The 14563-nt window shown below is 38.2% G+C and overlaps 1 protein-coding gene across 1 annotated transcript in view; it reads left to right on the forward strand.

Annotated features, from left to right (window-relative positions):
- Positions 1-14563, forward strand: part of LOC306649241 (phospholipid-transporting ATPase ABCA3-like) — a 180787-nt gene that overhangs the window by 48880 nt on the left and 117344 nt on the right. Inside the window, exon 8 of the mRNA XM_079120034.1 lies at positions 13309-13482. Coding sequence (XP_078976160.1) covers positions 13309-13482 — 174 coding nt within the window. The remainder of the gene's footprint in view (positions 1-13308; positions 13483-14563) is intronic.

Raw genomic sequence — 14563 nt, forward strand, 5'->3', positions numbered from 1 at the left:
AACCAAAGGAATCAACAATCTATTCAATGAAATGATATCAGAAAATTCCCCAAATCTGAAGAATGAAATGGAAAATCAAGTACAAGAGGCTTATAGGACTCCAAATACACAAAATTACAACAGACCCACACCAAGGCACATTATAATGAAAATACCTAACATACAAAATAAGGACAGAATTTTAAAGGTTGTGAGAGAAAAGAATCAAATTACATTCAGGGGAAAACCAATACGGATATCGGCAGATTTTTCAATCCAGACCCTAAAAGCTAGAAGGGCCTGGAACAACATTTACCAAGCCCTGAAAGAAAACGGATGCCAATCAAGAATCTTATACCCAGCAAAACTTACTTTCAGATTGGACGACGAAATAAAATCCGTCCATGATAAACAAAAGCTAAAGGAATTTACAAAAAGAAAGCGGGCATTGCAGAACATTCTCAGCAAAATATTCCATGAGGAACAGATGAAAAACAACGATGCAAATCAGCAACGGGAGGAACTAGCCTAAAGGAACAGCCAAATAAAGAAGAAACCAAGTCGTGTAAAAAAAAAAAAAATGAGCCAAATGATCGGGAATACAAATCATATCACAATAATAACCCTGAATGTTAATGGCCTGAACTCATCAATCAAAAGACATAGATTGGCAGATTGGATTAAAATGAAAAATCCAACAATATGCTGCCTGCAAGAGACTCATCTCATAGAAAGAGATACCCATAGACTAAAGGTGAAAGGATGGGAAAAAACATACCATGCACATGGACACAGCAAAAAAACCAGAATATCCATTCTCAGATAATGTGGACTTCAAGCCAAAAGTAGTCAGAAGGGATAAAGAGGGACATTTCATATTGCTTAAGGGAACCATAAATCAGAAAGACATAACAATCATAAATATCTATGGCCCAAACATTGGCTCATGGATGTACGTCAAACAAATCCTCAATTCCAGAAATCAAATAGACCACAACACAATAATACTAGGTGATTTTAACACACCTTGTTCACCCCTGGACAGATCTTCCAAACAAAAATTGAACAAAGAAACCATAGACCTCAATAACACAATCAATAATGTAGACTTCATGGACATATATAGAATATACCATTCAACAAAGAATGAATACACTTTCTTCTCAGCAGCACATGGATCCTTCTCTAAATTAGACTATATATTATGCCACAAAACTACTGTTACCAAATACAAGAAGATAGAGATACTTTGTATTCTATCAGATCATAATGGATTGAAATTAGACATAAATGACAGAATACAAAACAGAAACTACTCCAAAACCTGGAGATTAAATAATACACGACTGAATGATGAATGGATAACAGAAGACATCAGGAGGGAAATTAAAAAACTCTGAGAAAACCTTTTAAGATGGAAAGAACTCCCATGTTCTTGGATAGGCAGAACTAATATTGTCAAAATGGCCATACTACCAAAAGTGCTGTACAGATTCAATGCAATTCCAATTAAAATCCCAATAAGGTACCTCACAGAAATAGAGCAAGCAATCATGAAATTCGTCTGGAAGAATAAGAAACCCAGAATAGCTCTTCCTTAGCAGGAAGAGCGAAGCAGGGGGTATCGCAATACCAGACCTTCAACTATACTACAAAGCAGTAGTAACAAAAATGGCATAGTATTGGCACCAAAATAGATAGGTAGATTAATGGTAAAGAATAGAGGACATGGACACAAACCCAAATCAATACAATTTTCTCATACTAGACAGAGGTGCCAAAAATATGCAAAGGAGAAAAGATAGCCTTTTCAACAAATGGTCTGTGAAAACAGGAAAACCATATGCAACAGAATGAAATTAAACCCCTATCTCTCACCCTGCACAAAAATCAACTCAAAATGTATCAAGGACCTCGGAATCAGACCAGAGACCCTGCATCTTACAGAAGAAAAAGTAGGTCCAATTCTTCAACATGTCATCTTAGGATCAGACTTCCTTAACAGGACTCCCATAGCCCAAGAAATAAAAGCAAGAATCAACAACTGGAATAGATTCAAACTAAATAGCTTTCTCTCAGCAAAGAAAACTATCAGCAATGCAAAGAGGGGGGGTACAGAGTGGGAGAAATGTTTCTCCCTTATACTTCAGATAGAGCACTAATTTTCAGAATATATAAAGAACTCATATCTGCTCAGTTTTCAACAGCCAGATTGTGGAACCAACCTAGATGCCCTTCAATTGATGAATGGATAAAGAAACTGTGGTGTATATATATACAAGGAATATTACTCAGCCATAAAGAAGAATAAAATTATGGCATTTGCAGGCAAATGGATGAAATTGGAGAATATCATGCTAAGTGAGATAAGCCAATCTCAAAGAACTAAAGGATGAATGATCTAGCTGATAAGCAGATGATGACACATAATGGTGGTGGGACGAGGGCAAGAATGGAGGAAGGAGGACTGTATAGAAGGATAAGAGGGGTGGGAGGGGTGGTGGGGAAAAAATATCAATGAATCAAAAACTATTACCCTAGGTAAATGTATGATTACACAAATGGTATGTCTCGACTTCATGTACAGAAAAACAACATGTATCCCATTTGTTTACAATAAAGATGAATTAAAGAAAAAAAATGATCTACCTATCTCCAGATCCCTCATTACTTTGCAAAATCCCTTTTCTCAAATTGGTAGTATTTATGAGGTACAGGAATGAGGACCTGATATCTTTCAGATCAATACTCAGCCTATTTCAAAAGCCTTTATTAGCTTTCATTATACTATCCCTACATGTTTTTATTATTTGGTGCTATTATAAATGATATTTTAATTTTTATTTACATTTTTAGTTCCCCAGTACCTAAAAATACTAGTTTCTTTTTTATACTGATTTCATGTCTTGCTACCTGGCTAAATTCATTTATTAATTCTAGTCCTTTGCATGTAGATGCTTTGGGCTATTCTTCATACCCATTTTTTTCTCTGTTACTACTGCACTGATTAGGACTTCTTGTAGAATGTTGACTATAAGTGATGTTAGGTGGCATCTCTCTTTCATTCTAAAACTTTCAGTAATTCTCCTTTAAAAATTTTCTTGTATGGTCTTTGTTAATACTTTTCAAAAGATTCAGACAGGTCCCATTGTTGTAAAATCATAAATAGGTATTAAATTTTATGAATACTATCTATTGAAATGACCCAGCATATTTTTTCATCTTTAAAAATAAAGTTCATTGCATGATATTTGAAAAATAATCCACTCTTGTATAACATAAAATCCACTTGGTGATCTGAGGTATTAACTTTTTTATATAAGTGGATTTATTTTTTTTAATTTATTTTTATTTTTATTTTATTTTATTTTTATTGTAAACAAATGGGATACATGTTGTTTGTTTGTGCATGGGTTAAAGGCATACCATTTGTATAATCATAAATTTACATATGGTAATGTTGTTTGATACATTCTATTATTTTTTCCCTTCCCCTCACCCCTCCCACCCTTCTTTTCCCTCTATACAGTCCTTTCTTCCTCCATTCTTGCCTCCCTCCCTAACCCTAACCCTAACCCTAACCCCAACAATAACCCCTCCTAGCCCCCCCTTATGTGTCATCATCCACTTATCAGCGAGATCATTCGTCCTTTAGTTTTTTGAGACTGGCTTATCTCACTTAGCATAATTTTCTTTCCTCAATGTTTCTCTGTCTGGTTTGGGTATCAGGGTAATATTGGCTTCATAGAATGAGTTTGGGAGGGTTCCCTCCTCTTCTATTTCATGGAATACTTTGAGAAGTATTGGAATGAGCTCTTCTTTCAAGGTTTTATAAAACTTGGCTGAGAACCCATCTGGTCCTGGACTTTTCTTTGTTGGTAGGCTTTTGATGGCCTCTTCTACTTCATTACTTGAAATTGGTCTATTTAAATTGTGTATGTCCTCCTCGTTCAGTTTCGGTAATTCATGTCTCTGGAAACCTATTGATGTCTTCGAAATTTTCTATTTTGTTGGAATATAGATTTTCAAAATAGCTTCTATATTATGTTTTGTATTTCAGTCGTGTCTGTTGTGATATTTCCTTGTTCATTCCAAATTTTAGTGATTTGGGTTTTCTCTCCTCTTTGTTAGAGTGGCTAAGGGTTTATGAATTTTGTTTATTTTTTCAAAGAACCAACTATTTATTTTGTCAATTTTTTGTATTGTTTCTTTTGTTTCAATTTCATTGATTTCAGCTCTGAGTTTAACTATTTCCTGTCTTCTACTACTTTTGGTGTTGGTCTGTTCTTCTTTTTCTAGGGCTTTGAGCTGTAGTGTTAGGTCGTTTATTTGTTGATTTTTACTTCTTTTATTGAATGTGCTCCATGAAATAAATTTTCCTCTAAGTACTGCTTTCATAGTGTCCCAGAGATTTTTGATATGATGTTTCTTTGTTCTCATTTACCTCTAAGAATTTTTTAATTTCCTTCCTAATATCTTCTGTTATCCATTCATCATGTAATAGCATATTGTTTAATCTCCAGGTGTTGGAGTAGCTTCTGTGTTTTACTCTTTCATTTATTTCTAACTTCAATCCATTATGATCTGATAGAATACATGCTAGTGTCTCTATCTTCTTGTATTTGCTAACATTACCTTTGTGGCATAATATATGGTCTATTTGAGAGAAGGATCCATGTGCTGCTGAGAAGAAAGTGTATTCGCTCTTGGTTGGATGGTATATTCTATAAATGTCCGTTAAGTCTAAATTATTGATTGTGTTATTGAGGTCTATGGTTTCTTTGTTCAATTTTTGTTTGGAAGATCTGTCCAGTGGTGAGAGAGGCGTGTTAAAATCACCTAGTATTATTGTGTTATGGTCTATTTGGTTTCTGAAATTGAGAAGGATTTGTTTGACATACATGGATGAGCCACTGTTTGGGGCATAGATGTTTATGATTGTTATGTCTTGCTGATTTATGGTTCCCTTAAGCAATATGTAATGTCCTTCTGTATCCCTTCTGACTAACTTTGACTTGAAGTCCACATTATCTGAAATGAGGATGGATACCCCAGCTTTTTTGCTGAGTCCATGTGCATGGTGTGTTTTTCCCCATCCTTTCACCTTTAGTCTATGGGTATCTCTTTCTGTGAGGTGAGTCTCTTGCAGGCAACATATTGTTGGATCTTTCTTTTTAATCCAATCTGCCAATCTATGTCTTTTGATTGATGAGTTCAGGCCATTAACATTCAGGGTTATTTTTGAGATATGATTTGTATTTCCGTCATTTGGCTCATTTTATTTATTTATTTATTTATTTTGACACGACTTGTTTCCTCCTTTATTTGACAATTCCTTTAGGCTAGTTCCTCCCGTTGCTGATTTCCTTCTTTCTTTTTCATCTCTTCCTCATGGAATATTTTGTTGAGAATGTTCTGTAATGCTGGCTTTCTTTTTGTAAATTCTTTTAGCTTTTGTTTATCATGGAAGGATTTTATATCATCGTCAAATTTGAAGGTAAGTTTTGCTGGGTATAAGAAACTTGGTTGGCAACCATTTTCTTTCAGGGCTTGGTAAATGTTGTTCCAGGCCCTTCTAGCTTTTAGGGTCTGGATTGAAAAATCTGCTGATATCCGTATTCGTTTCCCCCTGAATGTAATTTGGTTCTTTTCTCTCACAACCTTTAAAATTCTGTCTTTATTTTGTATGTTAAGTATTTTCATTATAATGTGCCTTGGTGTGGGTCTGTTGTAATTTTGTATATTTGGAGTCCTATAAGCCTCTTGTACTTGACCTTTCATTTCATTCTTCAGATTTGGGAAATTTTCTGATAGTATTTCATTGAATAGATTGTTCATTCCTTTGGTCTGTTTCTCTAAGCCTTCCTCAATCCCAATAATTCTTAAATTTGGCCTTTTCATGATATCCCATAGTTCTTGGAGATTCTGTTCATGGTTTCTTACCATCTTCTTTGTTTGGTCCACTTTGTTTTCAAGGTTAAGTATTTTGTCTTCAATATCTGAGGTTCTGTCTTCCAGGTGTTCTATTCTATTGGTTATGCTTTCTATGGAGTTCTTAATTTGGTTTATTGTTTCCTTCATGTCAAGGATTTCTGTTTGGTTTTTTTTCAATATCTCTAACTCTTTATTGAAATGATCTTTTGCTTCCTGCATTTGCTCTTTTAACTGTCGATTGGTGAGATCATTCAGTGCCTGCATTTGCTCTTTCATCTCCTCATTTGCTTCCCTGATCATTTTAATTATGTACATTCTGAACTCCCTTTCTGTCATTTTTTCTGCCATGCTGTCATTGGACTTTATTGATGTAACATCTAGATTTGTTTGGAACATTTTCTTCCCTTGTTTTCTCATACTGTTCAGGTATCACTGGACTGCTGAGATATTGCAGATTTCCTCTATTGACTTATAATGTCCCTGAAGATTTCTAGTATATCCCCTCTTAGCCTTCAGTAGCCTGAAGTCTTGGAGGAAGTTGATAATGCGGTGCTCCACAAGGAAGCTGACTCTCTATGGGTGGTGTCCTTCAGGTGGGGTATATTCCCTGCTAGTGGGCAGAGGTGTCTCCACTTGCTGACGATTGGTCATCCAAAGGGGAAGTAGGATGTGGGCTGATGCAAGGCCAGTTTGGGCCTGTGTCTCTGATTTTACAGTCCTTGTGGGAGAACCTCACCTGGCAGGGAAGACTCACCTGGTGGGGAGGTCCCGCTGGTCAGTTCCCCTCCTAGAGGTTCCGTTCAATTCACAACTACCACCTGGGCTGGGCAGTCTTCTTCTGCAATGTTCCCAGGGACCCGGACCTACCTTCTGGTCCTGGAAGCCTCGCCCTTCGCAGACGAGTCTCCTTAGGCTGCCTCTCCTCAGAGAAGCTGCCTGCAGTCCTGGAGCCTTCGCTCCGCCCCTCAGTTTGTCTGTGCGGCTCTTCCACCAAGAAGCCGCCTAGGTCCTGGGACTCTGCTCTGCACCTAATCACCTGGCTATGTGGCCCCTCCTCTGAGCAGCCACCTGGAGCCCCTTACAGTCGCTCTTCCTCTGGCAGCTGCCTGGTGTTTCGTGCGGTTGCTCTGAGTCCAAGTGACCCACCGTGCACCTCCTTCTCCTCCAGGCAGTCACCCAAAGATCTGGTGCGTTCGTCATGAGTCCCAGGAACTCACTGTGCACCTCCTCGTCCCTACTGCCACCCATAGCCCTGGTGCAGTCACTCCGAGCCCAAGCGCCCTGCCGCGCTCCTCCTTCTCCAGGCAACCCCCATGTGTTCCTGAGCGGTTGCTCTGAGCCCAAACCACTCACCACGCGCCTCTTCCGGACAGCCGCCCGGAGCCCTGGTGCAGCTGCTCCAAGTTCAAGCAATGTGCCGAGCCCGTGCTTCTCCTCCTCTTCTGGGCAGGTCAGGAGTGGTCGCTTTCAGTCCAAACAGCTCACCACGCTCCTCTTCTGGACAGCCGCCCGGAGCCCTGGTGCAGCTGCTCCAAGTCCAAGCAATGTGCCGAGCCCGTGCTTCTCCTTCTCCTCTGGGCAGCCCCCGGTGTTCAGGAGTGGTTGCTCTCAGTCCAAACAGCTCACCGCACACCCCCTCCTTTGGGCAGCCTCCCAGAGCCCCGGTGGGTTGCGCCGAGTCCAAGCGCTGTGCTGAGCGGCCTCCTCTCCGATGCTCCCAGTTGTCCGCATTCACTGCTCCAGCGGGGGTAGGGGTGTCTTCGTCGGACAAATCTACTTCACAAAGTTCCCTGCGTTTGGGACTACCGCTCCATCCGGGACGCCTCCCCAATGGGAGAGACTCACCCGGCATCTTTGAGTTGGTCCCAAGTCTCTCTATATCTCCTCTTCTTGAGTCCTGAGTCCTGGAGCAACATGAAACGCAGCCACCCTCTAGTCTGCCATCTTGAATCCCCCCTATAAGTGGATTTAATTTGTTAAGTTTTTAAAATTTGTTCTAATTAGTTATACATGACAGGAGAATGCATTTTGACACATTGTCCACATGGAACACAACTTCTCATTCCTCTGACTGTGCATGATGCAGAGTCACATCAGTAGTGTAATCAGACATATGTAGGGTGATAATATCCATGTCATTCCACTGTCCTTTCCATCCCCATGCCCCCTGGCCTCCCTTCACTCCCCTCTGCACAATCCAGAGTTCCTTTCTTCTTCCCTTCCCCACCCCGCGTTATGGATCAGCATCTGCTTATCAGAGAAAACTTTCGACCTTTGGTTCTTTGGGTTTGGCCTATTTCACTTAGCCTGATATTCTTCAGCTTCATCCATTTACCTGCAAATACCATAATTTCATTCTTCTTTAAGGCTGAGAAATATTCCATTGTGTTTATGTACCACATTTTCTTTATCCATTCATCTGTTGAGGGGCTTCTAGGTTGGTTGTATAGTTTAGCTATTATGAATTGAACTGTTGTAAACATTGGTGGGACTGTGTCACTGTAGTATGCTGATTTTAAGTCCTTTGGCTATAAAACCAAGGAGTGGGATAGCTGAGTCAAATTATGGTTCCTTTCCAAGTTTGCTAAGGAACCTCCACACCGCTTTTCAGAGTGGCTGCACTAATTTGCAATCCCATGGGCAATGTATGAGTGTACCTTTTCCCCCATATCCTCATCAACATTTATTGCTTGTATTCTTGATAATTGCCATTCTGAGTAGAATGAGATGAAATCTTAGAATATTTTTTATTTGCTTTTCTCTAATTGCTGGAAATGATGAACATTTTTTCATATGTTTGTTGATCAGTTGTATTTCTTTTTCTGTGAAGTGTCTGTTCATTTCCTAGCCCATCTATTGACTGAGTTATTTGGGTTTTTTAGCGTTAAGTTGTTTGAGTTTTTTGTATGTTCTGGAAATTAATGCTCTATCTGAGATACAGGTGGTAAATATTTCCTCCCATTCTGTAGGCTCTCTCTTTACATTATTGATTGTTGCCTTTGCTGAGAAGATCTTTAGTTTGAATCCATCCCATCTATTGATTCTTCATTTTACTTCTTGCACTTTAGGAGTCTTGTTAAGGAAGTCAGGTCCTAAACTGACATGATGAAGATTTGGGCCTACTTTTTCTTCTTTTAGGTGCAGGATCTCTGTTCTAGTGCCTCAGTCTTTGAACCACACTGAGTTGATTTTTGCACAGGGTAAAGAAGAAGAGGTTTAATTTCATTTTGTTACATATGGATTTCTAATTTTCCCAGCATCATTTGTTGAATAGGCTATCTTTTATCCAATGTATGTTTTTGGTGTGTTTGTCTAATATGAAATAACAGTATATATATATGGGTTTGTCTCTGTGTCTTCTATACCATTGGTCTACATGTCTATTTTGGTGCCAGTACTGTGCCGTTTTTGTTACTTATTGCTCTGTGGTGTAGCTTAAGGTCTGGTATTTGATGCCCCCTGCTTCTTTCTTCTTGCTAAGGATTGCTTTGGCTATTCTAGATCTTTTTTTTCCAATTGAATTTCATGATTGCTTTTATCTAGTTCTGTGAGGAATGTCATTGAGATTTTAATAGGAATTGCATTAAATTTGTATAACTTTTGACAATATGGCCATTTTGACAATATTAATTCTGCCTGTCCAAAAGCATGGGAGATCTTTCCATCTTCTAAGATCTTCAATTTCTTTCTTCAGTATTCTGTAGTTTTCATTGTGGAGGTCTTTCACACTTTAGTTAGATCGATTCCCAAGTATTTTATTTTATTTTTTTGAGACTATCGTGAATGGGTTAGTTTTCCTAATTTCTCTTGCAGTGGATTCATCACTGATGTATAGAAATGCATTTGATTTATGGGTATTTACTTCATATCTTGCTACTTTGCTGAATTAATTTATGAGTTCTAGTTTTTTGGTGGAATTTTTTGGATCTTCTAAATATAGAATCATGTCATCAGCAAATAGTGATAGTTTGAGTTATTTCCTATTCATATTCCTTCAATTTCTTTTGTCTCTCTCATTATTCTGGTTAGAGTTTCAAGGATGATATTGAATAGAAGTGGTGAAAGAGGGCATCTCTATTTTGTTCCAGTTTTTAGAGGGAATGTTTTCAATTTTTCTCCATTTAGAATGATGTTGGCCTTAATTTTTCTAGTGTTTTGAACATGAAGAAGTACTATATTTTGTGAAATGCTTTTTCTGCATCTATTGAGATGATCATTTGATTCTTGTCTTTAAGTCTGTTGATGTGATGAAGTACTTTTATTGATTTCCATATGTTGAACCGACCTTGCTTCCCTGGGATGAACCCCACTTGATCATGGTGCACTATCTTTTTAATTTTAATTTTTTTGTATGTGATTTGCCAGAATTTTATGGGGAATTTTTGTGTCTGTGTTCTTCAGGGATATTGGTGTGAAGTTTTCTTTCGTTAATGTCTTTGTCAGGTTTTGGTATCAGGGTGATACTAACTTCATAGAATGAGTTTGGAAGGGTTCCCTCCTTTTCTGTTTCATGGAATAATTTGAGGAGTATTGATGTTAATTCTTCTTTGAAGGTCTTATAGAACTTGGCTGAGACTCCGTCTGCTCTGGGCTTATCCTCTGCAGTGCTGGTTAGTGATTGTGACTTCCTTTAGTTTATGCTTATCTTGGAAAGTTTTTTCTCCTCCTCTGCTTCTAAAGAATAGCTTTACTGTCTGTAGCAATCTGGATGGCAGTTGTTTTCTCTCAGGACTTGAAAGAAAACATGCTGTCCTGGCTTTTAGTGTTTATGTCATGGAGTAGTTCTTTCTACTCCTGTCTGTTTGGAGTTCTAAATGCATTCTGTACTTGTATGTTAATCTCATTTCTAAGATTCAGAAAGTTTTCTGCTATATTATTTCACTGACTTAAAGTTTTGCATGCCATGAGTCTATTTTCTCTCATTCCTTAAGACCTATGAATCTTAAATTCGATCTTTAAATGTTGTCCCAAGCTCCTGTATATTCTGTTCATAGTTTCTTTTTTTTTTTTTTCTTTATTATGGTTTGAATGTCTTAATGCCTGCCCTTGTCTTTTATTCTTTCTTCTGCATACTCTTGTTTGGTGGTAAGATTCTACACTTGAGTTTATCTGATTAATTTTTTTCTTTTCCAAGATTTCTCTTTGGTTCTTGAATATCTCTTCATCAAAATGCTCTTTCACAATCCTGCATTTTCTTTTTAATTACATTTTTTGGATCTTCTTTTAATTTGTTGCTTATTTTAATAATCAAGTTTTTAAAATACTTTATTGGCTTTTCCCTCCACTTTAATGCATCTGTACTTAGTTGTTTGGAAAATCTAACTTTTGGAAGCATCTGTTGCCTTCTTAAGTTATCTTTGTTTTTGTGTTGAAATTTGCTTTTGTGTTGTGAGGCTATCTCTACCACTGTGAGACAGCTTTTTAGTGAGCTTCTTTTTGTTTGCTCTGAGTCCAAAGCTGGGGGTATATCACAGTGTCAAAACTCAGTGTGATCACAGTGCTATGGTCAGTTCCTAGAAATACTTGGAGAGCAGATAATAATCACCAGTAATCATTATAATCATGCTGGAGTTTACCATATACTGGTAAACCATAAAAACTTATTGAAAATGTTCTCTATAACTCCATTAGTTCAAAAGTGGGAAAGGAGAGTAATACTTAGGAGTAGGATGGAAATTTAGGTATTAAAGAATGTAAAATTTCCATATATATATACTATATAGGGCATGGAAGGAAAAAGAGCTGGAGGAAAGAGGGCTGGGCATATGACTCAGAGATGAGGTCAAGTGTTGGTATGGCCTGCATGAAGCCCTAGGTTCAATCCCAGAAAAATTTATAAAAAAAAAAAAAAAAAGAGTCAGAAGCAGATAATGCAAGAAGTGAGAAACAGAGGGGAGAATTTAAAAATGATCAGGAAGCAAAAAGTTAGAGTAAATCCAGTTAACACATTAATACTTACAAAATACATAAAATTGGATTTATGTATATGACATCAAATAGTAGGGAAACCTATCAAATCAACAAATACAAGTGAAATTTAAAAACTAATATTAGAGAGTCTTCAAGTATTTCTTGCCTAGATATTTGAGATGGAGAGATTTCTTACTGAGCCTTCCATATTTGGATTCCATCAGGTTTTGAGAGGCATAGTTGGTGCCCATGCCTCCTTGGCTGGTCCTCTTAAGTTTCTCTGAGAGTGGAGGTAGCAACCACACCACTGTCTCCCTGCTGTATATTTACTTTTTCCCTATCTAGTTTAGCTTTTTGTTTCAAAAACAGTACAACTTAGGTCTTGGCATCTGTCCACACACACCTCCTATACAAACCTAAGAGGCGCCCACCTTTGCTTATTGTGTCTCAGTATCTAATTGCTGTCTGGAGGGTCAGAGGAAATGGCCTCTGATTTTCTGTGGCCTAATAGCCAAGTCTCTTCCTGGTCAGGACTACAGCCTTGAATTAACCCTGGTAGAAATGTTTCACACACCTAGAGCAATCAAAACAGGCCTGAGCACATCCATGTCGATTTTGGGGTGTGCAGGAGGTAGTGGCTTGTGGGAGAGATGCAGGGAAGCCCATGTCCAGGAGGTGTTTAGCTGCAGCTCATCTCTTACACCCATGTGGTGACAGCCACATGGCTGGGTCGCATGGGGGCAGTCCACTCCTGATGTGTGTGGCAGTTGGCTGCTCTGGTGTGCACTGGCATGCACTGCATCCACTCGCTTCTGGGGCAGCTGCAGCCATCCACTGAGCACTCCCTGGCGGTGTCGTTCCCTGTGCTCACTGCACCCCAGTCCTCTAGGCAGCAGTGGGGAGCCTTCAGCTCAGTAATACCAACACACACATTACTCAGAGGACCCGTTTCAAAGGCATTCCCTACAATAATTTTGCTGGTATCTAGGTAGGATGAAACTGTAGAGAATGAATTCCTTTCAGAGCTGTAGAATATGGTCTCTACAAGATGTCTACCCATTACAGTTTTCCCTAACAACTTTAGGGAAACTGGGCACTCTCGTGAAAAGCCTGTGTAGCTCCTGCCCAGCTTAACTCAGTTTTACTTTCTCTAACACTGCTGTTTCTGAAGTCAGCTTGCCACTTTGCCTCTCCCTCTTTCTAACTTTGTTACTCCTCCTCCCAGACCTGCTCTGGTGCTGCAGGTACAGATTTGAAGTTAACAAATGCTTTCCTATTTTCTGTTCCAGTAACCACAATTTCCCAGTCCCTTAAGTTAGTGACTGTTCAGTATTGTGTCTCAGTTAAGTCATCCTGGGTTCAATCCCTGCTACACACACACACACACACACACACACACACACACACACACACACACACACACACATAATTGTGATTTATTATTTTTCAGATTGCCTTAACTGCAAATGTGCTCCTTATTTGCAGCCCATTTGGTTGCTTCTGCTGGAAACCTGATGTTTTTTGCCAGTTTCTTTCCATTTAACTTCATCTTTCAACACTATGGAAAGATACCCATCAGTAACAAGGTGGCTGCCTGTCTCAGCTCAAATGTTGCATTGGCACTGGGAATTAATCTTCTGATCAAGTTGGAAATAAAAGGTGAGTGTTTGCATTCCAACATTAGCCTTCCCGATTCAGTTCTTAGGAAGGTTATTGAGGAGAACTTGTGGGTGGTAGGGACAGGAAATAAGAAGGTAAGAATATGTATTTATTTTTCCCTGGATGTGTTTATTTATAATGAAGACAATTATGTGAACTGTGAAAAAAATCAAAAGGTTATGAAGTCAAAATATTCCACAATAAACCACTTGTTATTCTCTCAAATAAAATTATTTTAGAATTTCTGTTCTATGACTTGCTTCATTCACTTGTAATATATCCTGAAACTTCTCTATATCAAGATATGCTTCATTTTTTTACAAAGTTATTTAACATTCCTTTAAAAATGGATAAAGTAACTAACTAGTTCTCTATAAATGTATGTTTAGATAGTTTAACAATAATAGTGCACATGTGTGAAAAATTTATAGTTATAAAAATGCTTATCTAGGGACCCAGGATGTGACTCATGGCATGCATGAAGTCCTAGGTTTGATTCCCAGTAGTGGAAAAAAAGTGAAACTAAGCTGGGTGCTGTGGTACACAGCTGTCTTTCCATCTACTCAGGAGGCTGAAGTGGAAGGATCAGTTGAGGCCAAGAGTTGTAGACCAGCCTGGGCAACATAGGAAGATCCTTTCTTGAAATTAAAAAAAAAAAAAAAAAAAAAAAAAAAAAAACACCAAAAAACAACTAAGCTATAAAAATGCTATCTCAAAGTATTTATAGCTTAATTTTGATTAATATTAAACTAACTTCACAAAGAGTATAAAAGTTTATTCTCTTACCAGTAGTATGAGTTTTACACATTTTTTTCAAATCATACATTACACTAATATGACAATAAAAAGTATATGTATATATCTTATTTGTTTTTTATAACTAATTGTCCTCCAAATTCTTCACTTTAGGAGTGAAGAAATTATATGTAATTTTAAGACCAATCCAGCAGTTTATTGAGATAGGTGGAAATATATGAGCTCTCTTATGGTTGGGGGAGGCAGATCCTCAAGTCTATATGGTATCCTGAATCTTTTGCCCCTTTGTAGTAGAATGCTTAGCCTGAGCTGCTGTATGGATCCT

The sequence above is a fragment of the Sciurus vulgaris genome, assembly GCF_902686455.1.
Source record: "Sciurus vulgaris genome assembly, chromosome: 18".
In the NCBI taxonomy this organism is placed as follows: domain Eukaryota; kingdom Metazoa; phylum Chordata; class Mammalia; order Rodentia; family Sciuridae; genus Sciurus; species Sciurus vulgaris.